The 27,051-nt window shown below is 32.6% G+C and overlaps 2 protein-coding genes across 4 annotated transcripts in view; both read right to left on the bottom strand.

Moving 5' to 3' along the window:
- The window catches only part of Ac76E (Adenylyl cyclase 76E), an 87,098-nt gene extending 69,672 nt beyond the window's left edge, over nt 1-17,426 (bottom strand). For all 3 annotated transcript variants that reach the window (XM_015977579.2, XM_015977580.2, XM_015977581.2), the window contains exon 1: nt 17,258-17,426. In XM_015977579.2, the coding sequence (XP_015833065.2) occupies nt 17,258-17,270 (13 nt within the window). In that variant the 5' untranslated portion in view covers nt 17,271-17,426. The remainder of the gene's footprint in view (nt 1-17,257) is intronic.
- Nucleotides 17,427-17,732: 306 nt separating this feature from the next.
- Nucleotides 17,733-26,982, bottom strand: E(z) (Enhancer of zeste). Its single transcript, XM_001811600.4, has 10 exons — nt 26,730-26,982; nt 26,256-26,682; nt 24,079-24,239; nt 23,611-23,711; nt 23,362-23,560; nt 20,037-20,480; nt 19,817-19,987; nt 19,584-19,766; nt 19,365-19,530; nt 17,733-17,821 (listed from the first exon to the last, which is right to left on the bottom strand). The coding sequence occupies exons 1-10, from the start codon at nt 26,980-26,982 to the stop codon at nt 17,761-17,763; spliced, it is 2,166 nt and encodes a 721-aa protein (XP_001811652.1). The 3' UTR covers nt 17,733-17,760.
- Between the last annotated feature and the right edge of the window lie 69 nt (nt 26,983-27,051).

Raw genomic sequence — 27,051 nt, 5'->3', positions numbered from 1 at the left:
TGTATATACAACCTGTACCAGAAAATTTGTAGATATACAGGCCACTAAAAAGTATGGATACAACTAAATATTTTCAGAACGGTTTCACAGAGCACCTTGAAAAGTGTTTAAATCTTATCAACTAAAAACGTTTTCATTTTTATGTCGTCATTTATTTTGAAAATACAAGACTAACTTGATTTTTTTAAATGGCACAAAGGGTAAAATTTAATAGTTTTTAAAAGAGCATTTTTTGAATTCAGTTATGTAACATATTTTATTTTTATTGAAAGAAAAAAAAATAAAATTCAATAATTTAATTCTGACAGAAAATCAAAAAATCATTTTAAATTATGTATTTCCTGTTTAAACTTTGTTTTATTAAAATGTGTTCTATTTGAATTAAAAGTGTTATTTTAACAAATATTAATAACTTTGTTATTTTTAAACGGCAAGGAGCTATCGATAGATAAAGACAACATTTTCAATACTAAACAATGTTTACATTTTGCAACAAGGTATACATGTGTTAGACTATAGAACTCAAAAAAAATACTTAAAAATATTAAATTTGACCCTTCTTGGTATTTAAGAAAAATCAAGTTAGCCTTGCATCCTAAGAACAAACAAAGATAGGAATTTTAAGAATATCTGGAACATAGAATTTAAATACGAAATTTCAATAAGTTTTGATAAATATTTTTTATAATATTCAACTGTATCTATACTTTTTAACCTGTTCCTGTTTTTTTTTCCTTTAAAATTGTGCGAGTACATTAATTACATCTTTTAATTACGTTCACACGACGTAGTTTTTTTGCTGTATTAGTTGACAATATCGTGTATAAATTGGTCAATATATTAAGCTGTGAGCCCAGCAATGGACTACATCCTTTCGAAAAGCTTAGATTTTTTTCTTTGAGGTTTGGAAAAGCTTATCTGGGATAATCCCACGTGTCACAAGCATAAGCGCATTTCTCGTAATTCCGTTTTCACCTTTTTGTCATTAAATCGTTTTGCTTTATGTCCAGTTCAATGGGTCCAAGTGTATTGATTTTTTTGGTGTTGGAAAGCTTTCTAGCACAAAGTTAAAGTTTTAATTAGGTGGACGAACGTGTTAATTAGTAATGCGAGTTTGCTAATTTCTGGTCAATAAAATTCTCGTTCGACAAAGTAATGTAACAGTTTGCAGTTTGCACAAGTTCGTGACAGTGCATTTGCTTTATGATCTGTGTCTGTGCATTGAATGCAGTGAATACATTTAATGGGAAAGGATCTAACACAAAAAGCCTTACATTTTTAAACAAATCTCCGCAAACAATAAGAATGTTATCAGGTTTATTAATCACTTAAAACATGAACTTGAATAAGTTGTCTGAACACGAAAATTAAAAAGCAGATTTGGGGAGAATTCTAGCAGTTGATGTAGAGATAATAAAACAAATTTTGCGACTCTCATTTGTACAGAGTAAATAAAGTTTTAGAGCACCATCAACTGAAAGTTGATTTCTTTTTCCGTGATTTCTTTTAAAAAAGTTAAATTTGATCGTAACTTTGGACTATAAGTAACATTAGTTTTTATTTTCTAAGAGACGATAGATTAAAAGTTATTTCAGTCAGTGCTTTTATTGCAAAGAGAAATTAAGTAAATTAGTACAATATGCCACCAATCGAAAAATTCGTTACGGAAAAAATCTCATGATTTTTCTGGAATTTTTTTAAAACTACATCAAGTAGCTTTAAAACGAGCAAAAAACGTACGGTTAGGTCACAAAAACCAGTAATGTATTATTGAAAAAAAAACTAAATGTGAATTTTCGTTGAAATTAACTAAAACGAAGTGAAATTAAAAAAAATTAAACTGACAAGCGCGATGTTTATCTGTTTCAATTTTGCATAAAATTTGCAATATCTGGTAAAAACTAGCTCGTGGGTTTATTCAGAGACCGCAAAAACGCTACACTCGCAAATGTAATCATTACCTGTTCTAATAAAATTTGTATGCATTGAGCAGTAAAATGTAAATCGCAATTGTGGCACAGAAAAATGCCGTTCTTATCTCTATTACACTCCGCGCCCAACAAGAACCTCCCGCAAGTTTGTGCGTGTTCAGGAAGTTTTTATGGTTTCGCTTGAACTGTCTGGAAAGTTTACAAAGTCGCGTCATAAGCTCATATGCATGTGTTCTCGGTCAAGATTTCCGCAACTAACTGTGCAAGAGCGAACTAAATCCAGTAATCGTTTTGAGTGTCAAAGCGGCGTTCCGCCCCAGAGAAGAATCCAAGCACGAAACCACTTCAAAGCCCAATCCAGTATCATGCCATTCCACCAAAATTTATCATAGTCGTAAGAAAGTTTCCTTTACGACTTTCATTTCAAGCCGGATGATGTTACATTAATTAAAATGATTACTTCTGGTCTTTATTCGGTTATAAAGCCGATTCGAAATGGACGTTGTCGTAGTTTTAGGCGATTCGATGCACGAAATAAATTCAATTACCGGCTCCGAACCAACAATAATGCTGCTTTGTAGCGCACTTACTCTAAATTACGAGCAATTTGCCGACAAAAATCCACATAAAACGGCTCTCGGCCCTGTTGGGATTTTTCAATCGCGAGATTTATTGGGAAACTAATCAAAATCCATTTTAGGCATTTATTAATGCATTTAACATTTTAATGCCATTAACGTATATATTTTGCAGCTTACATTCTTTCTATACAATATCACTATTGATTACCGCGTCATGTAACAAGTGCAGCAATAAATAACTTATTCCATTGATTAAGTCGATTGTAAAATGGTGGATGCGCCAGGTCAATCTTCTCCCAATTGAAAACAAACACCGCCAAATGTATTTACTTTAATTACAGTGCAATAAAATGGACAGATCACTGACTATCAGTACGTAATAACTCATTTAACGTCACTATCGTACAACTGGAGCTCTATTACATATCAAAGCATATCAACAGTGAAAGCGTGTTTGTTTAGAGGGTTTTTGTTTGCTTGTTATTGTACATATTGCTCGCCAGGATTTTAGTTGAAATTCATTATGTAAGAGAGTAAAAATACACACCAAGTGATTTATAGGGAGCTGGCAATCGAATTTTTTGTGTTAACGTAACTTAATATACAGGCGGATTTTTTGAGCCTTCATTACCAATTTTTTAATTTCTAATAAAAGTAATGCTTTAAACTTTTTTGTATACGATTCAAATCTACCATTTTGAGTTGAACTAAATTATTTTCAAGATGGCTGAACTCCCGAAACAACTGACATAGTCTTTGAAGAATGTCAATTTTTTTTGTTGAAATTTTTATTTGCACAAGTTTACTAAAAATATCACAGCTCCTAAACTCTTTACTATAAGTAAATAATTCTTTTTGCGTTTGATAACCAAAAGCTCGAAGAGTCTTCTGAAATTTTTAAGATTGTCAACTGTCAAATTACAAGGCTACTATAATATTTTGAAAGTGATGATTAAAAAATTATTATGTCACAGTTTTTTTTCAAATGGAATGACCCCGTTTTTTAATGGCAATTAAATATCAATTTTTATGTAGACTATTATTAACAAATTCCATACCTATTTCTAACAGTTTTTGAAATAATCGCAAACAACAGAATTCTAGCTCATTATGCTACTGAATTAAACAAATGTTAGATTTATCCTCCATTTTCACCTAAAAAGTTCAAAATTCGATGGGAGATTGACTGAGTTACTTTACATAATTCGTTAAGTTATAATAAACCATAAATAAATAATATCGTTTTGCTGATTATTTGACAATGAACCAGCTAAAAATTAAATAAAATGTTGAAGTTTGACAACTGTTAATCATTTTGCAAGGTCTACTTGATTAACTATAAAAATTACGAAATAAAATTCGTTTTTGGTGATTTTTTTCAAAAACTGTAATAGGTAAGTATAGGACGTGTTGATAAGTCTCCATAAATATTATTATTCTTTCAAATGCCGTTAAGAAAAGAGGCTCAATCCATTTGAAAAAACTGAGTTATAGCCAATTTTTTACGACAATTTAAAAAAAATCATATTAGCCTTGAATTTTAACAGTTGACAATTTTGAAAATTCTAGAAGGCTTTGAAAAACTTCGGTTATCGAATGCAAACAAAATTATTCATTTATCGCAAACGGTTCAAGGCCTGTAATAATTTAAATAAACCCTTGCAAATAAAAATTTTTACAAAAAAATTGACAATGTCAAAAACTATAACAAATAAGTACCAACAACTTGATTAAATTTGATTCAGTTTAAGAAGTGAATTGTATCGTATACAAAATTCTAAAGCTCTAGTTTTATTAATAATTAAAAAATTTCTAATGTAAGCCTTAAAAGAATCACCCTGTATCATAATTATTTTTGATGAGAGTTGGCACACGACGCAGTTATCACAAGTTGACACAATTCTGTGTTAAAATAAGAATGTAAAACGTTTGAGAAACAAGCTAACAGCCTCAGGAAAATTACCCTTTGTTACAGTTGTACTTACGATCTCAAATGGTTTGTAACAACAAACATTAAATGAAAACAATCGACTAGAACGAGCGCGTTAACGCAGTCAAAGCGATCGCACAGAGCAAATATAGAAAATAATAATAATAAACATTTATAAGATGATAAAAACTGGTCACAGAAAGCGAATAAATATCCGGTGCAATGGTTAGGAGCTTTGAAAGTTTCAGCGGTTGCTCGACAGCTGAATTAAGCGAATAAATGTTTGAAATTTCTTCAACTTGTTACTTAAGGTCAAAAGTACGCTCATAAATTACGAAATAAAAAAGTTGCCAACATCTGGTTGTAATTACAAAACTCCCATCTCCCTACAAAGCGAAATATTTTATATGGGGTCAGTTTGTCACAAAATTCAAAAAATTATTTGATGCTTTTTTTTCTAATTTCAGCAACAATGCTTCAAGTTACGCTTTTTGGATGTGCTTATTGCATTCTGCGCTATCTGAATGTATAGGTAGAGATTTCATATGGGTATATGAGCACGAATCTCATTTTGCTATGCAATTTTTTTCGCTATGCATCCAATAAAAATCGCTCACTCAGATGCACAATTCCAATATTTTTTGATTTGTATTAATGAGCAAGCGCAATTTTCATAACAGTGCGAACTAAATGCAATTACATTTCATTTCGAGTGTTTTGCTGTGGTTGGTTGACGGCCTGAAATGTTTTTTCTTCCTTTGTGCGCGGAGTCTTTCGGTCGAAAACACGAAAGGACAATGCTAGATAAATAATGTGAAAAAGGAAACGTTTCAATCACTGCGTCATTGAATCGAGTTAAATGCCGCCGACGTAACAAATAATTGATTTAATATGTCAGATATCCGAACGAAGAGACGCGAAAAATCGGAGAGGAAATTAAATTTTCACTCCGGTGGTGGGGATTTTTTGGACTAATGAAACGTCGCTGCATAGTTTTCGAGCCTTCGTCTGTGCGTACTTGGAGGGCGGTCTTGTTAAGCTTTATCAAGTTTTAACGAATTCCGGGCAAGTTTCTAGTTTATCGAAACAATGAATTGTGTGCGCCGACTGAAAGGGAAATTTTCGACGCGATAACATTGCAGACACTTGATCGAATTAACGCTTGCCAGACGAAAGAAGAACTGGGGAATTTTCACGGGTTTCCGACAGTGACGCTAATGTCGTTACAAAAAATTCTCTTTGAAATATGGCACTGATTACTGTACATTACCTACATTATTATTAAGTTGTTTCCCTTTCAAAGCTCTTTTAAAATCGGTTAGAAAATTGTAAATAACTCTTAATGAACCGTGTTAAGGTCACAAAACAATTACCAATTTTGGAACAAGAGAAACACTGCTTTAGATTAAATTAAATCTGTTTAAAAGCTGAACCAACAAGCTTATCTTCTCGTACCTGACGACGTCTAATCTACGGATAAGTAAAAGTTAGGACGTACAAATAAAACGTTCCCATCCTCGATAGTTCCGTTAATATCGACAGAAAGCGCAGCTGTTTCATTACCGTATAAGTTTTCATAGCAATGTCTTCAAAAAATGGTTGTATTAGTATAACGGTTAGCACGAGGCAAACAAAAATATACAGGCAAATAGAGCATTAAATTATCAATAATAGGACATAATCATAATAAAAAAAATATCGTAAACTTTATTTAAAAAAAAATTCAAACTTATACAAATTTTGTCTGAGTCACATATTTTTCAAAAACGCAGCGAATATGGTTAAAGATACAAGAAAAATCTTAGTAAAAAGTTGTAGAGAATTAAATTTCCTACAAAAAAGTTAACGAAACCATATCCCTATCTTCAACCATTTAGGCCCCAAAGTCGTCCAAAGAGGCTCATGCGATAGATTTGTTTCATTCTACCGGTAGTCAAGTATTGAAAAGTTAAACCGTTGAAGATAGAAATATGGTGTGGCAGACTTTTTTGTAGAAAATTTAATTCTCTACATTTTTGTTCTTGATATTTTTTTGTATCTTTAACCGTATTAGCAGCGTTCGCAAAAATATAAGGTGGAACGCAAATTAACAATTCAAAGCGATAATTTTTTGCGCACCGTCGCATATTTATTAAAACGCTGGAAATACAGTTAGAGATACAAAAAACATGTAAGGAACAAAGTTGTAGAGAATAAAATTTCCTATAAAAATATCTGCGACACTATATTTCTATATTCAACGGTTTAGTTATAAATTAACTTTCCGTTACTGGACCACGAGTAGAATAAAACAAATCCGTGGCTTGAGAGTCTTTGAACGTTTCTAGGGCCTAAACTGTTAAAGATAAAGACATGATTTCGCAAACTTTATTAAAGAAAATTTAATCCTCTACAACTTTCTTCTGAACATTTTTCTTGTATCTTTAACCGTATTCGCAGCGTTTTGAAAAATACGTTTTTTTAAACAATAAATAAATTTTAGTCGCCTGTTTTTCTGTCTGTTGAGAATGCAAAACTCAACATTTCTGCGTTTTTTCAAAGGAATTAGTGAATTGATTGGATCTAAATTAATTTACAACGATCTGGCGCCGAGACGGTGCTCAAAGCGCCCTCATTTTTCTTCTACCGTACTATTTTTTGGGTTCAGAAAATCCTACGTTTCGTTTCCTAAGTTATAGTCCTCCGTAGTCTAGTCATTTCTAAATTGTACAGCTACTCGCTTGTTAGTTGCAAAAGGAAAAAACCGTACCATCCAATAAAATAACACAATAACTTTCAAATAAAGGACTTTATTAACTGTCTGTAAATGTGTATCTAGTTTAGTCTTAATCAAAGAGCTCGAGAGCGCTTTTGATGCCCCTTTGAAGAAAATTACATCCCAGTTTTCATTTCTTTTTACGTTTCAATAACACATGCCAATAAGAGCTTTCAGATCTATTTAAAATTCTGAAAGTCGAATTTCAGCTCTGTAATGGATTTATCTGATAGCAATGGCAGTCTTTGCGGTTTCGCGTCTTGAAATTTTGCAGAATTCAATCGTATTTACTTTTCTTTTTCCTATTATCAGCAAAATCAAGATTTGCATTCTTCGCAAATACCCGAGAAAGTCATAAACCCTCCTTTCACGAAGCACAAATAAATATTTATTGCTACGTTTAGGCGTAATCTCTTTCGGAAAAAATCCCATTTTAGAAATCGTCATGTTCCGAAAAAATATGGCTCGGATGTAAATGGGACTGGCGAACATTTTACACTTAATATAATAGTCGCCACCGAGTGATGCGTCGCCGTTTTATTGGAAATAGAATTGAATTTCGTGATTTTACGATCAAATCGATTCGGGAGTGACGAATAACAAACAACTTTTTCGTCTCGGATTATGTGCACATGATGAACGCAAAAGTGTACACAAAAATTTCTAGCCCCAAGCTGATGGCAAATTTGTTTGGATCAAAGAAACGCCTGCTTGGGTAATCATCGCCACTTTTGACAGGTATTGACACAAATTCAATTTAAGGGAAGCCAAGACATGGGATCGACACTCCGAAAAGTAGTGAAAATACTGCGTATGATAAACTCATGGGCGAACAAATAACCGAATGATGAGCAGGTGTTGACTCCTACATTGCTAAACACTCCACGGCATTGGTTATTAGATCACATTTGAGATTGATGTAATAACACCATAAATATCAATTATCTCTAGCACGGGACCGACAAGAACAGATGATTTATTCAGCGCCTGTTATTAACATATGACAAACATGGATTAATTATCTTTCAATCAATCAAGAAAAAACATTCATAATTTTCTCACAAGAGAAAATCACGGACATAAAATATTCCAGGAAGTGGGACGAATTAAATTCCGGTGGAGCCGTGCAACACGTTGATGAGGTCCGCTGAGTACACTTTATTCGATTTGTGCCCTTTATAGAAAATTTATAGAATGTGAATGTGGAAGTGAAGTTTCTTTTTCCTGTTTCCCCAATGACCGGAGTTTAGTTTTATGAATAGAGACTAATGCGGCATTTGCAACATTTTTCTTTCAACTTTAACTGAATTGAAAAGAATTTTAATAAAAATATATAATAAATAAAAAAATAAAAATAGTATAATAAAGAACACGTTCTTAATAGTGCTTCAGGGTTTAATTAAATAAAATTGTAGCTCAATTCTTGTTGCTATTTGAAACTTGAGCATTTGAGCTTCGATCCCAGCGTCGCAATAAAAGCTCGATCAACTAATAAATACAGCGTGTCTCACCAAGACTTTCGAGCTTAATTATCAATTATTTGTCAAGGGAAACGGATTGTTACACACATATTTCAGGATGTGGTTTTTCAATTAGGAGCAAAAAATGACCACAAGTAAAAAAAATAATTTTAAAATACGTTTCTTGGTTTAAAATTAACAAAATCGCTCAGCTGATCCAAGAAAAAAATTAGATTTTGTTGTTAAAAACTTGGTAGAAATTTTGGGCAGTCACCTTGTGAAACAATTGATGAAGCATTCCTTAGCAGCATTTTGTGCACCACTGAAAAAAACGTCAGAAGTAGAATTGTATTAATTTGGTAAAATTACTTTAAAAACAAACACTGACAGAAATTTCTGTGTTGTTAAAAAAGGAAACAGTATTTTCTACAGAAAGTTTGTTGGACTTTTTGTGAAATGTTATTCAAATGAAGCTTTCATAAAATTTAAAGTTAAAAAAATCGGCAATAATTTGAAGACGTGAGCTAAATGAAGTGAGGACAAAACACGTCACTGGAAACAAAGAAATAGTTGAAGCTTTTGAAGAAAATCCAACCAACAATGTACGAAATATTTCCAAATTCCTGAACGTTCATGTGTCTAGAATTTTTTTGTTTTTCAATTGTTTTTTTAGTCCAGAAGCATCCAAGCAACAAGTAGTCAAAAATATTGTTTTTTAACTTTGTAAGGGTGAGTGATAAATGTAAATGTCACTTGAGTGACACGTTTGTGCGAGTAGGAGTGACCAAAATCCAGTGGTAGTGCGCATCTGTTTCATACGAATCTATGCTTTTGCATCTGTACCCAAGGTTTAACAGTTTTTTTCTTTTTTCATGCTAAACAAACGTCTTTCAAGGATAACTTTTTTCTTGTAGCATTTTTTATTGACGATGAATTTATTATTTTTTTATATTTTCTTATTTATTTTTTCTATACATATTTTAATCTTTACCTTCTAAAATATCTGCATTTTAAATTTCATAAAAATCCGTTGACAAATGTCTGAGATATCAGGCTCGGAAATCTTAGGTGAAACACCCTGTATGGTGCTAGTGTGTATTAGGCACGCCCATATTATTATTCTGTCCTCTGTAGCAGATAACAGACTTTTAATGACTGGCGAAAATAGGTCCATAAATAAAATCCCAGCTCGAGATAATCGCAGATAATAATAGAGTTTAGCAAACACAGTTTGTGAGCGTTGTTAATTTGCATTTTTGAATTCAAATATTGATTTGAAGAATCTCGGTCAATTAAAATGTGTGCGTGCCAAAGGGAGAATTCTATATCTGTAGTATTGTCGCCTCACATCGCTTGGCTTTTGATAGCTATAATTAGCTAGGCCTCAAAGCAAACGCGGCATCAGCGCAGATATCCCGTCCGTTTTAATCCAACAAATATGAAATTCCCGACTCAAAACTGTTCACTTCTAGTGTGTGGCAAATTAGCTCATTCAAATATTTACACATTGATGCAAACAGAACTAATTTTATTTCATATAATGTTGAGAGGAGTCATAAACTCATTATTAAGACCAGCCCTGAAAAAGTAGCATCCAACCCTCACGATAAATTTGTGTTTGTTAAGAAATGGAAGTGTGTAAAAAGTTACACTTTTTGCCAAAGTGCTTTGTAAAAGTAGTCCTGACAAAAAAATAAAAAAGTTAAAATGGGGACGAAATTGGAGCACCTGGTTGTTGGTAACTTTTCTCCGCAAGGTTGCAATGGAATATCGAACTTTATTAAACATTTACGTTATAATAGGCGTGAAAATAACCAGATGATAACTTGTTGCCTGTATTTTTAGAAAATGATGGTGGGCTAGCAATTCATTATAATAAATATTAATTAAATAAAAATTTTAATAAAAACATTTTATTTAATAAAAAAATAAAATTAAAAATGTTGCTCTAGAAATTACGTTTGCTTGAATTTTTTATTTTACATTAATTTTTTTATAGTATTTATTTGAGCAAAGTTAAAGCTACCCAATTTAAACCAGTACAAATACAAAATAAAAAAAAAGTAAGTTAAAAGTAGAAAAATCAACCACAATTAATTCATTTTTTTCAATTAAATCTTTGGTCTTCTAAAAGGAACAGGATGAACTTACAACTTCAGGCAGATAATAGAGACTTGAAACAACGTGAATATGCAAAAAAGTAAGCCATAAAATAATGAACAGTAACCACTCACTTTTGATAATTTTCCTGAACAAGAAAATGCTAATAAAAATTCTTAAATAAAATATCAAACGCCTCGAATAAAAATTTACACGGCTTTCAAATTCGTATTCAGCACCAAAAAAAAAAATAGAGTAGTACAATCTGCTTCGTTTAAAAGAGAAAAAAATTTACGCTAGCTAGCAGCTTATTTGAAAATAACTGCGAACATGGAATTGCATTTATTTCGTAATTAATTTGAATTTGTCAATCCAAAATAAATAGCAACTTAATTTGAATTTAAATTTTAATCGCCTCCTGTAACACAAACAGAGCACAATGTGAAAAAATTTCATCTTTCGTCCCGACCTTGACAACATATTGGCAATATCCGCAAAGCGGTAGTGTATAAAACTAAATTGCCGAATGATTACCGCATGTAAATTGGCATTCCCAGACATTGGCTTGATTAAAATGGAAGCGCGAGCCGGACTTGGACCCACTCTTATCGAAATTAATTTTTCCTTCATTTAAATAAACATTTTTCGTAATTGTTTTTAAGGAGATGAAGAAATTTGCAATTCAGATTTTAATAACCAAATCAAAGTAAAAAAATCGCCAAGAGCTAGCTCGCAGTACCCTTCCTCATTAGTTGTAATTCAGGCCGCCTGAATCGATACTTGTGTCATATGCCGATAATGACCTGTATAGAGTGCTCCAATCAATACGATGATGCATTCGGTTTTTCCCCCAAATCTTGCAACCCTCGCGTGCTAGCATTTTCACCTGTGGCTTCTCGAACACTTTTAATTTTGTTAAGTCGCGCGATTGCGTGCAGCTCTATCAACTGACGCACTGCACCATCAAAAAGTTCGTTCCCGTTAGTCATGTGAAGCAAATCTGCATTCTGATTCAGAAAACTGCTCCAATTAATCATCAAGGGAGCCAGTCGAGGGTTAAGAGACCATCCGTACACATGTCGGGGGACTTAATTAAACAGTTTTACGTTATGATTAAATCCTAATTAATGGTGTTTGTGCTAATTGAAATTCTTCGGCTTAATCCTCCTCAGGGTGCATACAGGGCGCGATTATCGGGTGCTAGTGCTTAATTACAGCCAGTTTAATATCATACAGCTTAAACCAACCGTATGATTGCGCTAATTCCCAAACATTGTCTAAGGGAATACGTTTGGCAAATTTTTGTAAGAGGGGGTAAGAGAAACGCCACCTGACCCCGAAATTTCAAAATGATTTTATTTTAAGTTTCTTTCAAAATGCACGGTTCGGCTTATACAGGGTGTGCCCTCTAAACCCCATATTAGAAGTATTGGTAGTTTTAATACTGAAAGGCATCTGAAAATTTGTATACGAACATAATCTCTTAGGTCATGCCTAATGATAATACTTTCAAGATGGTGACACTTCCGGTTATACTCGAACTCGCTATCAACTTCCTTAATTTAAATGAAAAGCTATATTTTTTAATGCGTTTTTGAATTACTAGAGTTATTTTAAGGTAGTTTTCATAAATTTAAGTGTTTACGAAATATTTAAGGTTTTAAATTTTTTTTTGAATTTGCTTCTTCCAGTTCAAAAATTGATAACACTGCCATTTCAAAAAATTTGGAAATATTTTTTACCTCATTTAAAAGAGGAAGCCTAGATCTTTCCTTTGGTGTTTTTAAATTTAAAAAAAAAATAATTGACCTCAAATATTTAAAGTTAAATATTCAGAACTTTAAGCACCCATAGCTTAATTTTTTCAAATGAAATGCCACATGGAATTTAGCGGCTCATTTTCTGTATATACCAACTTTTCACGAGATTTAAAATTTTGATTTTTTTGCTAAAATTTTCGTACTTATATATGCTTTTCAACCCTCTAGAGTTGTTAAAAGTCCAAAAAAAGTCCATATGTCCGATTTTTTTATGTTTGATTTTTCTAATTTTTGACGCGATTTTGGTCGATTCAGGGTGTCCAGCAATAACTCCGGAACTATTAGAAATAACCTTATGAAGTGTATTATCTTTGGAAAGCTCTTTAAATTATCTATCTTTTTCAAAAAAGACCTTTGTTCTCCAACTAATAGTTTTCGCGAAAATTGCAAATAAAAGCAAAAATAGGTAAAATTCATAACTAAAAAATTCATAACTAAAAAACTAGTGGGAATTTGGCAATTTTCTCGATGCCAATCGATTCCCCGGATCATTTTGCATAGGTATGGATTAAAACAGTTCCATTTTTTGGAATAGTTTAGCCGTAAATGAAAAAATAAAAAAAAATTAAAAAAAGTTAACACCCCCCCCTTAAAATTGGTCAATTTTTAAAGTGTCTCAAAATCAAATGAAACCTAAAAGTCGTAGAGCAATGCGATTTGTTCCATTGAATTCAGCGGTTCATTTTCTGTATTATACCAACTTTTCACGAGATTTAAAATTTTCAATTTTTTTGCCCAAATTTCCTGAGTAAACACACTTACCTTCAAAGAGGTGAAAAAAAAATTTTTTTTAAACTAACTCCAGCAAATTTTTATGGACTTCTACATATCTTAACAACCCACTAAAGTTGTTAAAAGTCCACAAATAGTCCAAATGTTCGATTTTTTTATGTTTGATTTTTTCAATTTTCGTCGCAGTTTTTGTCGGTTTTGGGTACCCGGAACATTTCTCGAGCAATAGCTCCGGAACTATTAGAGATAACCTCATGAAGTGTATTATCGTTGGAAAGGTCTTTAAATTATCTATTTTTTTCAAAAAAGATTATTGTTGTCCGACTAATAGTTTTCGAGCAAATTGCTGCTAAATGCAAAAATTGGTAAAATTTTTAAAAATTCATAACTAAAAAACTATTGGGAATTTCGCAATTTTCTCGATGCCAATCGATTTCCCGGATCATTTTGCATATAGATAAATTAAAACACTTCCACTTTTTCAAATAGTTTAGTAGTAACTAAGAAAATAAAAAAAATTAAAAAAATAACACTTAACAATTAAGTGAAAGTGACAACCTTTTTTTGCGTTTTTCTCGGAAACTGTAAAATTTAGATCAACAAAAAAAATTTTCTGATAGCGCTTGCATTTACCTAATTTTTTCCTATCCGTTAAAATGGAATGGCTGATCTGGTTTTTTGCCTTGAACTAGCATAGCATTTTGCCTTGTAAATGAAGTCTAATTTTGTTGAAAAATAGACGCCTTTCTCGCATATATTAGAGCAATGCTCACAGTACAGACCACATTTCCATAAACATTTAAACAACTACAAATAACTTTGTGCCTCAAAAGAACACATAAAATACAAAGGATGTGAGAATTTTGCTGAATCATTATTTATAATACGGATCATTTTATCACAACAAACTCGCATTCGACTTCCCATCAGTGAAAGTAATGTTTAATAATGAATTATTCTTAAAATAGCTTTGGGAAAAGCTCAGATTTCATTTGCTTCTTTTCTTTTCTGCGCATTAAATTTCACGTAACATTGGCAAAAATGCAACAAAAAAGCCGTCATTAATCAAAACCCTCATTATCACGCGTTGATTTTTTATGCGATTTATCTCACGTGTCAACCGATGCTACTTGAACAATTCAGGCCATTTTTCATTTTTGGCATCAATAAGTTGCATTTCGTAGCGAAATCCGCCAAACTAGTCGTGGAATAAGTCGAGGAAATCGTATTAGTTTCTTCATCTTTCACAAGAGCCCCTGGAGATTTGTTTACGCTTTTACGGTAGGTAAATTTTGCGGTCGATTCGTTTCATTCCGGTTTAGTGTTGCTTCAATTCGTGGATGTTACATTACAATGAGGAGCTTCCGCGTCACTTCCACCGCTTTCATGTTTTCGACCAATGGAGGCTCGTTAATGTAAACTTCAAGTGCAAACTGTTGCACAGTTGATGTAATTATTTACATCGATGTTAGGAAAGTGGGTGGCGAAACACTGGAGGCTGGGTAGTGACCAAGACGGATTTGCAAGGGAAATTATGCAAACGGACAGCCAAGTTTATGACTGATCACAAAACGAAAAACGATCGAATCGAGATTTCAATGAGCACTTAACGACCTTTTTCGTTTTAAATTATTCCAGTAATAAATGAAACATTCATTTATCTTTAAAGACGTTTAGTGGATAATCTCACAAGTTTAACGTTCTCCAAAAATTGAAAAATTACTGGGAAAGGACCATAAAAGAGACTTATGCAACGTTTCGTCTTATTACATAAGACATCATCAGGCAAACAATGTTTTGACCTTAATTTTATTTTGTCTGGAAACGCACCTTTGAGCCATTAAAAAAAATAGTGACCTAATAGTGCACTTGGAGTTACCTCTGACTGCCTACAGAGGCCCTGGGGCATTTGAAAATTGGAAAAAAACACTCACCCCCTCACGTCAAGTTTGACAACTAACATTAATATCGAGATTTTCTTGCCTGATTCTAGTTTACGGGACTATTACGTCTCAAACAACACTTGGTGCAAAATCAAGACGCTTTTGGAAACAAAAAAAAGTGATTTTAGTCATTTTAAAGCCTTTTCTGACCCCAAAAACCTGCCTACTTTGTAGAATTTTGAATGAAAGATCGTTTCTTACTTTTACACAGTCTTTGGGTATTGCCGTTTTTCACTTTTAGTGTTTGAAGCAAAAACAAAAGAATAAAAGTGACGAAAAAAGACCTATTGATGATTTTGTATGTGTAAGACAGGACGCAACCTATTCTTAGCTGCTTCAGAACTATAAAAACGCCTACATCGCATTTTCTTTCAAAATTATACTGCTAATGTAATGTACAGTTAGCTAATGTATAGTTTTGACAAAAATAAAAAGAGGAAAATAAGTAAAAAATAATAATTTTTAACCATTTATTAATTGTTTGTGTACCTACTTTCGATTCACTTTAATAAAAACCATTGTGGTGCAAACGACTAAGCTGTTACCATGACAACTCATATAAAATTTAATGCCAAGGGTACGCTATTTGCACCACAATGGTTTTTATGAAAATGTACCGAATATACATACTTAGAATTTTGTAAGAAAAAAGCCTTTAACATATTATGATTATCTTTGGATTTCCTCAACATTTCCTACATTTTCTAAAAGCCAGTTTTTTTATTTACTAAAATGAATTTTCAACATTGCGTGCAAAACTTTTTTCTGATATTCGAAAATGTTAACATATACCTTTAGGCAGATAACATTTTCGTAACGTGAGACTTGAAACAACGAAAAATCGTAAAATTCAAATTTGAACTCTACATGAAACGGGTATTGAGCAGAAACTACTCACTATTGCAAATGCAAATAAATTTTTTTAACACAAATATTTTTATTTAAATGGTGATGGTTTAGCAAGATTTATTTAAAACGTTATTAGTGTTAAAATTTTGTATTACTACCGAATATTTTATTTCTGAAATGAACAAATTTTTCCGGAGCAAAAAAATAAATTAAATTCGTATTTAAACCGAAAACATAGATTCGAGCATAAAGCTAAAGTTGCATCTGATTAAATTTTTATTTTGACAAACTATCTAAAACCCTAGCTAACAAAACTAAGTAAAATCACTGCAGTGTAGTAAAAAAGTAGCATATTTAACTTTCTTTAAATTGGCTTTCGATTCGGATAATACTTCTTGGGTTCATGAGGAGGAAAAATAGATAGTTATCCATTTACGATTGCGTGCAATTTCCTATTATGTCATTTTTGCAGCCCATTTTTTATTTTATATATTTTAACAGGTTTTCACGCAACGTGGCTTTAAAACGATATGCTAATCATACAAACTGTTATTTCGAATTTCGAGTCATTTATTTATGAACGTTCTGTTGCTTTCAGTAAAAAAAAATCCGTTGTTTATTTATTATTTTTCGCGATATAAAAATTCGAGCAAGATGACATGATATTTAACCTCGATAGTTTTAAGTAAACACAAGTTGTGTTAACATTCAGTCAACAATTTCTTGGCAAAATTGATGCGCTCCTGAAAGGAGCACTCGTCACTGGCCACAATTTGGTCACTTTAATGTTAGGTGTCCCAATGAAAGCAAAATATTGACGTCTCGAATTCTGCAATTAAAATAGGTCAAGTAAAACGCATATTTCTTGAGCGTGTCATCAGCCGATCAAATCAATTTATTTTTTTATTGATTACGATTATTGCCGCATAAATTGGCCCGAAGGTGCCTATTAATAGCCAGAAGCTAATACCCCTCAAAGTTTAAAAAAATAAATATTCGGTGCGGCTCTTAAACATTTGTCACCGCTTGCTATTTATAGTGTCTTTGCCTATTTATTGACCAACATTGTAAAAATAATTAAAGCTACAATAACATTATCACGTGTGGTGCGGGTGAGGGGAAATTTTCGACGGGGGCACAGGCGGTCGTTCCCTACCTTGGTCCTGCATTTTGGTGGATTTTTCTCGCTCAAGCACTGCCAGAGTGAATCATGAAAAATCGCAAAGACGCGTCACGTCGCGACGCTCGATCCAGACCGCAACACGACCGATTCCGGCGCTGGCCGGCCAGCAACTGGTGGAACAGCGCGATTTTGCGACGAGATTTGATCGCATCCTCGGTTATCAGGATTTCCCGTGCCCTTGATGAGGGCTGAGAGCGAAATTTGATGAGACAAGTGGGACAAGGCTTGAGACTTCCACACAAGAAGCACTCCAACAGGTGACAATTAAAAACGTAATTTCTTTGATGTTTTAACAGCGCATGGTGGAAGTAACATTAATTAAACAATGTTTGTGCTGAGTTTCGTTTAGTTATATAGCCTCAAGAAGTTAAAACTAATTACACGAAACTGGTAATTTCATTGTGTGAGGCATTTCGGCTTGTGACAAAGGTGGAAAAAAAACACAGAATAAATGAAAAAATTTATTAAAAAAACGGTTACAGAAATTCCATTTCCCGTTCTATGCCGACAAACTTCAGTTGCTCGGTTGGGCCATATCTGAAAGAAAATACATTATCGATAGTCAATAGTCCAAAAAAAGTCCATATGTTCGAATTTTTGTTGTTTGATTTTTCCAATTTTTGTCGCGATTTTGGTCGATTTCCGGTACCCGGAACATTTATCGAGAAATAACTCCGGAACTATTAGAGATAACCCTATAAAGTTTATTATCGTTGGAAAGCTCTTTTAATTATCTACCTTTTTCAAAAAAGATCATTGTTCTCCGACTAATAGTTTTCGAGCAAATTGCAGATAAAAGCAAAAATTGGTAAAATTTAAAAAAAATCATAACTAAAAAACTATTGGGAATTTGGCAATTTTCTTGATGCCAATCGATTCCCCGGATCATTTTGCATAGGTATGGATTAAAACAGTTCCACTTTTTAGAATAGTTTAGCCGTAAATGAAAAAATAAAAAAAAATTTAAAAAAGTTAACCCCCCTTAAAATCGGTAAATTTTTAAAGTGTCTCAGAATCAAATGAAACCTATTCTATCTCATAGATTTTGATGTGCTCTTTACGATAGAACAAACCGTTTTCTTCTAGCTCTTTTAGTTTGGCCGTAATCGGCGTTTTAAAATTAAAAATTTTTTTGCGAGATATCGCCTTGAGTCCTATGCCATTTTGTAGAGTTTTTTATTCCGGTTATCCTCCATTTTTCCGTTTCTCGATATCTCTAATAGTTTCGCCGTAATTGGCGATTGAAAATTGAAAAAAAGTGAAAATGAAAACCTTTTTTTGCGTTTTTCTCCGAAACTGTAAGACTTAGAGCAACGAACAAAAAACCATCTGATAGCGCTTAATTTTATCTATTTTTTCGTCTAAACCCGGAGCCGCTCCGGGCAACGGTTCCGGCTACAGAGGCGATCAAAGTTTTTCACTAAAAAAATTCATTAAAAAAAAACTAAAAGTCGTAGAGCAATGCGGTTTGTTCCATTGAATTCTACGGCTCATTTTACATATTATACCAATTTTTCACACGGATTAAAAATTTTAAATTTTTTGCCTAAATTTAGGGTAGCCATTTATCATAGTGAAAAATTTTATTCATTAAAAAAATTCATAACTCAAAAACTAAAAGTCGTAGAGCAATGCGGTTTGTTCCATTGAATTCAGCGGCTCATTTTCTGTATTATACCAACTTTTCACGAGATTTAAAATTTTGATTTTTTTTGCTAAAATTTCCTGAGTAATACACTTACCTTCAAGAAAGTGAAAAAATTAAATTTTTTAAAAACACGTTCTATCATAGTTTTTCGCACTTTTATATGCCTTTACAACCCTCTCGACTTGTTAAAAGTCCAAAAAAAGTCCATATGTTCAATTTTTTGTTATTTGATTTTTCCAATTTTTGTGGCGAACCCGGAACATTTAGATCGGAACTATTAGAGATAACCCCATAAAGTGTATTATCTTTGGAAAGCTCTTTTAATTATCTATCATTTGCAAAAAAGGTTATTGTTCTCTGACTTATAGTTTTCAAGAAAATTGCATTAAACGCAAATATAGGTCAAATTTTGCCTAAAAAAATGTGACTTACCTGTAATCAAAGAAAAGCTCCTCGCCGGGTTGAATAGCCCGTTTGGCAAAAATCCCAATCCTGTGATCCCCATTAACCATCATAACTTTTGCGTAACAATTCGGGTTGATTGAATGATTTGCGAAACGAATTTTATTTCCCTTCCGTGTAGCGTCAACGACGAAATCTAATCAGGAACACAGTTAAACAAGCTCGAAAAAAAAAGGAAAAATAAAGTACCGTTATTTAAATTAAACAAGAAACTGCACATGTATTTATCGTAGACTTTGCCTCTGCGATCGGCTTCGTCCTGGGAAATAATCTCGCCGCAATACTCCGATATAAATTCATTTTTCTGTGCACTATCTTTGAGAAAAATCCCCCAACCGGCAACATCCGACGGCGCCATCAATAAATGCTTATCTGTAAAACGCCCCTGCTGTCACCCCGTAACTCCAAATTCGCCGACTTACGTAATCCCCTCTGGACACTGACGTTTTTGCAAGTTATTTTACTTATATCGAACTGATCAGCTCCGCAAGTCTGGCATAAGTCAGGGTCGCATTCCCTCACAGCTAAGTAACAAGGACACTGTTTAGTGTTACACTGGGCCTTGCATCTGCATCCTGGAAACCTGTTCTGACCTATAAACACAAACCAATCCAAAAATTTCCCCCAAGACACAATAATTACAATCAGAGCTGCACTGGCAAAACTTCTCGCAGAAATTCTGGGCGCCGATGCAAGGGCACTGCGTGTCGCAGCTCTGGCCCGGGTGGTCGCAGGGCGTGAAGTTGTAGACGTGGTTGCTGTTGGACTCTTTCTTGAGCTGGATTTTGCGACAGTGCACTGACCAGAGGCGGTGCTTCTTTTTCTTCTTCCGGGGAGGTGTGTAGTCTCGCATGGCTTCCTCGTCGGGAATGTCGGCGTCCTCCTTTTGGGCGAACTCGTAGACTTGTTGGCAGGTTTTGGTTAACATGATTTGAGCAATGGCGCAGTAATTGTTCAGGAAGATTTTGTGGAGGCCGCGGAAGAGGCTCTCGTCCGAGCCGGTCCACTCTTTGTGGTCGTTGGCGCCCATCAAGCCGAGGAGGCTGAACGAAGTCGTTGTCGACACCTGGTCTTGGTCGGTTGAGTCTGTTTTAACATTAGAAACAAGTAAAAATATGGAAGAAACGAGACAATTTTAAGTGCCCACACTTTTAAAAAAATTACAATTGAAAATTTTTATATTGAGAGACAGCATCAACAACTTCTTTATACATTCCTTATTGTAATATTAATTGTTATTTTCTTCGTTAAAATAACTGATAAAATTAACAATTTTGTGACTGTCACTAAAAAGTTAACTAAAATTTGTACTAACATAAATTACACCGGGTGGACACAAAAGTATGAACCTAAGCACTCTCTAATAAAATTATTCCAAAATTGTGTGTAAGTAACGTTTGATATTTAAATATTTCTTGACGATTACAACAAAACTCTGTTATTTGTTGAAAAAAACAATCCAGAAGTCAATACAACCCTATAAAAGTTTACCATTTTTTCCTTTTAAGTTGCTGTATTTTTTTTAATTGTCTCTAGTGTTGTCATGGTAATTAATTAAATAAATAAATAAATATATATATATATATATATATATATATATATATATATATATATATATATATAATACAATCACTCTTTTCAAAATAAGACAAAAACAAAAAGGCAGAGCCCTCTTTGTGTAATTATCGTTAACATTTTATTTTATTTATTTATAACTACTGATAATTTTATCAGTGGTTCTAAAAGTTCTATTCTATTCTAAAAGTTTACCATTTTTTCCTTTTAAGTTGCTGTAATTTTTTTTATTTTTTCTAGTATTGTCATGCGAATTATTAAAAAAATATATACAATACAATCACTCTTTACAAAATAAGACAAAAACAAAAAGGCAGAGCCCTCTTTGTGTAATTATCGTTAACATTTTATTTTATTTATTTATAACTACTGATAATTTTATCAGTGGTTCTAAAAGTTCTATTCTATTCTAAAAGTTTACCATTTTTTCCTTTTAAGATGCTGTAATTTTTTTTATTTTTTCTAGTATTGTCATGCGAATTATTAAAAAAATATATACAATACAATCACGCTTTACAAAATAAAACAACAACAAAAAGGCAGAGCCCTCTTTGTGTAATTATCGTTAACATTTTTTTTATTTATTTATAACTACTGATAATTTTATCAGTAGTTCTAAAAGTTCTATTCTATTCTAAAAGTTTACCATTTTTTCCTTTTAAGATGCTGTAATTTTTTTTATTTTTTCTAGTATTGTCATGCGAATTATTAAAAAAATATATACAATACAATCACTCTTTACAAAATAAGACAAAAACAAAAAGGCAGAGCCCTCTTTGTGTAATTATCGTTAACATTTTTTTTATTTATTTATAACTACTGATAATTTTATCAGTAGTTCTAAAAGTTCTATTCTATTCTAAAAGTTTACCATTTTTTCCTTTTAAGATGCTGTAATTTTTTTTATTTTTTCTAGTATTGTCATGCGAATTATTAAAAAAATATATACAATACAATCACTCTTTACAAAATAAAACAACAACAAAAAGGCAGAGCCCTCTTTGTGTAATTATCGTTAACATTTTTTTTTATTTATTTATAACTACTGATAATTTTATCAGTAGTTCTAAAAGTTCTATTCTATTCTAAAAGTTTACCATTTTTTCCTTTTAAGTTGCTGTAATTTTTTTTATTTTCTCTAGTACTGTCATGCGAATTATTAAAAAAATATATACAATACAATCACTCTTTAAAAAATAAAACAACAACAAAAAGACAGAGCCCTCTTTGTGTAATTATCATTAACATTTTATTTTATTTATAACTACTGATAATTTTATTGTTTTAAAATTATCAAAAAGATAAAAGAATGTACTACCAAAAACAGTGAAGAAAATATTAGTTGTCTTAAAAAATTAAAAATGAAAGATGTAACTAGTTTTTATTTGTAAAAAGACAAATTACTTTTACCAACACACAAATTCTACTGGATGTGGACAAAAGTATAAAACTAGTAAATTTTTGATTAAACTAGAAACTAAGACAACCTTAAAACAAAGAAATGTGATTAAAAATTAAAAAAAAAAACTTGTTTAAAACTTGCATTATCGACTTTCAGTTTTTTGTCTGGTGTAAGCAAGTTGGAGCGTAATTTTGATTACGAAGAATCTTTTATGTAATAATAATTATTGTGAATCAAGAAACTTTTTTAAAATAATCGTAAGAGAGATTGCTATTTAAAAAATTAAAAAATACTGAGCACTTACCAAATTACCTAAATGTTAATCTTGAAAAGCGATTACATTTTTACAGTAATCGGTCTAAAATAAATAAAATAATTATTTTTTTATTTTTTATAAAGCGAAAAGTGGATGTGCCCGAAAATTTAAGTAAGCATAAAAAACATAAGACGATTAATAATAATTATAATTGCCTTCCGTGTGCACGAAACTTTTAATAAATTTATTTTTAAGTTAAAAACTAATTTAAAAAAATGTTTTTCGACAAGATAATTCATTTCCATAAAATTCCCGACATTAAATTTCAATTTTAATTGTAAGACATAATCGCAGTTTTAATTGCTAATTATTTTTTCGTCAAACAAACGAAACAGCAGTCATTACTACAATTTTTTTTCGGTCCACTGAAAAACATTTATTTAACAGAACTAATTAGGATCGCAATTTTATTTTTGCATATTGTTTTTAAATTTACACAAATGGAAATCCAGTGTTTGAAAATATCGCTACAAATGCACCGAATATCGAACGAGTAAAATAATAGTAAAAAATTGTTATTGCAGCATTTATTAAAACTATATTAAATTCCAAGGAGAATAAAAATGGTACCATTACCAGTTTACCACACCAACAATGCCTGACGTCATCAGACACATTTCAACATTAAAAAGCAAACAGAAGTTAAACTTCTCTCAGTTAAAAATTAACTTTACCTTTGTATTTGTTGCTGTCATTGCTGTCTTCAGAACTCGCTTCATTTCCCGAATCAACGCTCTGTTGCTTGCACACTTTGCGAGGATTCGAGTTTCCGTTTGTTTTGGCTTCGGTGGAAGACCCAGCTTCAGTCACTGACTTACCTTTGGCTTCCTCCTCTTGTTTGGCTTTCGCAGCCATTCTTTCTTTAACAGATTCCTTCAAATCCAATAATTAAACAAAAATATTAACTGAAACAACAAAACTACCAGCAGCATGTAGCAATCGGCGCTACAGGGCTCCGTAAAGGGCTTCAAATCTGGACCGCGACGCTTCTGCAAGTTGGGCCCTGGATGACACGCTTGAAGACCTTGGAAAAAATTGATTATGACCAAAATGAGCTAAATCACATTAAGCGGCTTAATATGAGCAATGATTGGATTAAAACAAGCGACAAATATGCAACAGGTGCACGAGCTTAACTCAATTAATTAAACTTTTCCGAAAATCTAATTGAAAGCACGATGCAATAAAGCGTTTTTTTATTTTACACTTATGTAGCGAATGTTTTTTGCAATGGTCATGAAATGCTGAAGGTCTGATGACCTTACCTTGCTCTCCTAAAGTGCAGCAAAACAAAAATATCAACCTGAATCCCAGACGTTTTGTGCTCTAATCTTAAACTATGCCCTAAACCCAGACCCAACACTATTTAAACGTAGAAACTAGAAACTTACGATGCAAAAAACAGTCGTATTTGAAGCAACGTCTACAGAACAAAGTGTGAAACGAGTGCATTGTTTGTTCTCTGGGTACAGATGCGGCCTTTGGACCGTCGATATTTGGGGTGCATTCAGGGGGCGCGTTGGGGTCGGTCCGTTCGGTCAGTTCAATGTACCTAAACCAGGCAAGTTAGGGAAAAAATAATCAGGGTCCCACCCAGCGAAGTTGGTAAAGTACCATAAAAAAAGTAATAAATCAAATTATTTTCAAGTGTAAAAGTATTAATCACCCTATATTTTATTGTATTTTTAACGTAGTTATCAATAAGTACTGATGATTTTGTTGATTTTTTTTGTTGATTCTGCTATTTTACAGTAGTTATTTTATTTGACGGAAACAATTTTTTTAATGAAATACACAAAAACTAAGAGTGCCACAGTTTCCACCACTGCAAAGGGAAATTTTCAAGTTTAAAACTGTAGTAGTTCGTTAACGCACTGCAATTAAGAACATAAAAAAGTGAAAACGTTTGTTATTTGTGTGTTATTTTGTGTTTTTCTAAAAACAAAATTTCAAATGTAGATTGAAAAAATAACTGGTGGAAAACTTTAATGAAACAATGATTGTTACACAACGTTGCGTCTATTATACCACAGACATCATCAAATGGAAAAAAATGACATTATGGAATTTAAAAAAGATAGTAGATTCAACACACGCAAAGAAGGTCGCACAATATTTTTTTTCCATTTTTTATACAAATGTATTATTTCTAGCCTGATGATGTATGTGGTATAGTGGACGAAACGTTGTGTAACAATCGTTTCATTATAAGTTCTCCATCAGTTATTTTTTCAACCAGGGATAAAGCATTCAAAGGACGTTTAACACTCCGTTTATCTGTTACCTTTTATTTTTTTATTTTATAATTAAATCGTTTAAATTTGAATTTATTTAAATTAACAAAAAACTAGGCTATGATATTGTGTACTGAAATAAGCGTAAACTATTTGTAAATTTGTGTTCGTGCATAGATTAGAGCTTCGAAAAAAATTATAGTTAATTTTCAAACGTTGACAATTATTATTGACAATTCGACTTTATTTCAGAGAAAACTTAAGTAACATTTTAATGTTTTAAAGAAAAACGGTAAAAAACATGTATTTTTCAAGACATTTCTCGAAACAGTCAAATAAATTATTCTATTACATAATCCTTTGGTTCTTCTAAAAAAAAGTTAGACTCCTCTTGCCCTTTTTCTTTGCGGTTGTAGTTCAATTTAACTATTTTACAAATTAATAATACAATTTTTTGTTTAAAGTTATATCTTCTTTGTAATTATTAAGACGCACTTAAATGATTGTGGTTTTAAAGGGAACTTAAAAAACTTTAACATGCAAAAGTAAAAAATAAAAAACTTCTTGACTGGAACTTTTCAAAAAAATGTCAAAACATCAAAGTTTTTTTCTTTCTCCTCTAATCTGACTCAACTGATTTTTTTTAATCGTATTCTTGGATTTGATATAATTATTTTGTTAAATGTGTTTTCGTCAAAAAAACAAGCACAACAATAAAAGTTTACCCTTAAAAACATTAATATTAAACGTTACTTCCAAATGCCAAAAGCCGAGTGTTTCATTAAAAAAAAGCATATTTGTATCGTAGCTTACCGATAAACATAGCCTACTGTCTGGACAATTATTTTGACATTATTTAATATAAGTTATTAATAATATGAGTGCGAAAACACAAGAGTAGCTGTCGTTATGCAACGAGCAGATGCGAGTTACTTACCTAAATACTTTAACTTTAAGCGTTTTCGTATGAGTGTTATTCAAAATTTTTTTGTTGGACTTCTTTACACTTTTTTATTTATTTTGTTCAAGCATACAGTGCGGTAAAATAACATGAAAATTTTTCAGAGACCTCAGAACAATATTTTATGATAAATGAACTCATTAATGCTGTGAGAAGATTAAAAAGTAAACACTTTTTTTTCTGCTCGAAATGTGAATTGATCGAAAAATGACCAAATTGTTTGTGCGTTAGATATTATACAGCGTCCAGTTTCGTTAAAGCTCGAGTTTCAAAATTAAAACTTCACGCTGTGAAATTATATACACGTATAATGTAAAATGAATATTACCAACTCGCTGGAAAAGCCTGTAAAAAATATAATAAAACATCGTACTTTTCCCTCAACTCCTCTGGGTCCCCCTTATCGGGAAACTGCGACGAAATCGCTTGGAATATAATAAAAGCTGGAAAATCGAGCCCCTTTTTCTTTTCCTCTTCTTTGGTCTTTTCCTTGTCCTTGTCTTTTTTCTCCCCTTTGTCGCTGTCCTGGTATTGCATCAACGCGTGCACCAGCTCCACAAAAAGCTCATCATCGATAAATCCCGACTCCCGGTCCCCGTGCACTTTCCCATCGTAATTTTTGATAAGTTCTTCGATAAACGTCCCGTCCTGGTCCAGTAAATCATCGCCCATGTATGGAATGTTATGCAGGACAGTTTCGTCCTCCACCATGAAGTTCTGCTGGATGGGGGCCCACGTGTACATGGTCGGGATGGGAGTCACCGCGTTGATAATCCGAATGGGGGTGACCTGTATATCGCCTGAAACTAACATAGCATCTTGGAGACAACAACTGGGATCAAACAACCTTCATTCCCGATAACTTCCGCCTTTTTCATGCAAGTCACATGCGAGGGGATCTCGGGCAGGGGCACCCAGAAGGCTTTGCTCTCAGTCCAGCGCTTCTGCTCGGCGATCAGGTTTTCGGTCATTTTGATCCGGTTCTGGTTCCATGCTAGTTTCACGTCGTCCGCTCTTTTGAACCTCTTTTGTTGTCTCAAACGGATGTATTCTTGCTTCACGTGACGCTTCCATTCGTTACTCACTTTCACTTTCGACATTTTCACGCCAATTAAGAAAGAAAACAATGAATGCGAACTGAGGGAAGGGTCAATTCATTTTGGAACGGA

Source organism: Tribolium castaneum, chromosome 1, assembly GCF_031307605.1.
Source record: "Tribolium castaneum strain GA2 chromosome 1, icTriCast1.1, whole genome shotgun sequence".
NCBI classification, from domain to species: domain Eukaryota; kingdom Metazoa; phylum Arthropoda; class Insecta; order Coleoptera; family Tenebrionidae; genus Tribolium; species Tribolium castaneum.
Note: the sequence above shows the minus strand (reverse complement) of the source record. Positions and strands in the feature narration are given on the sequence as shown.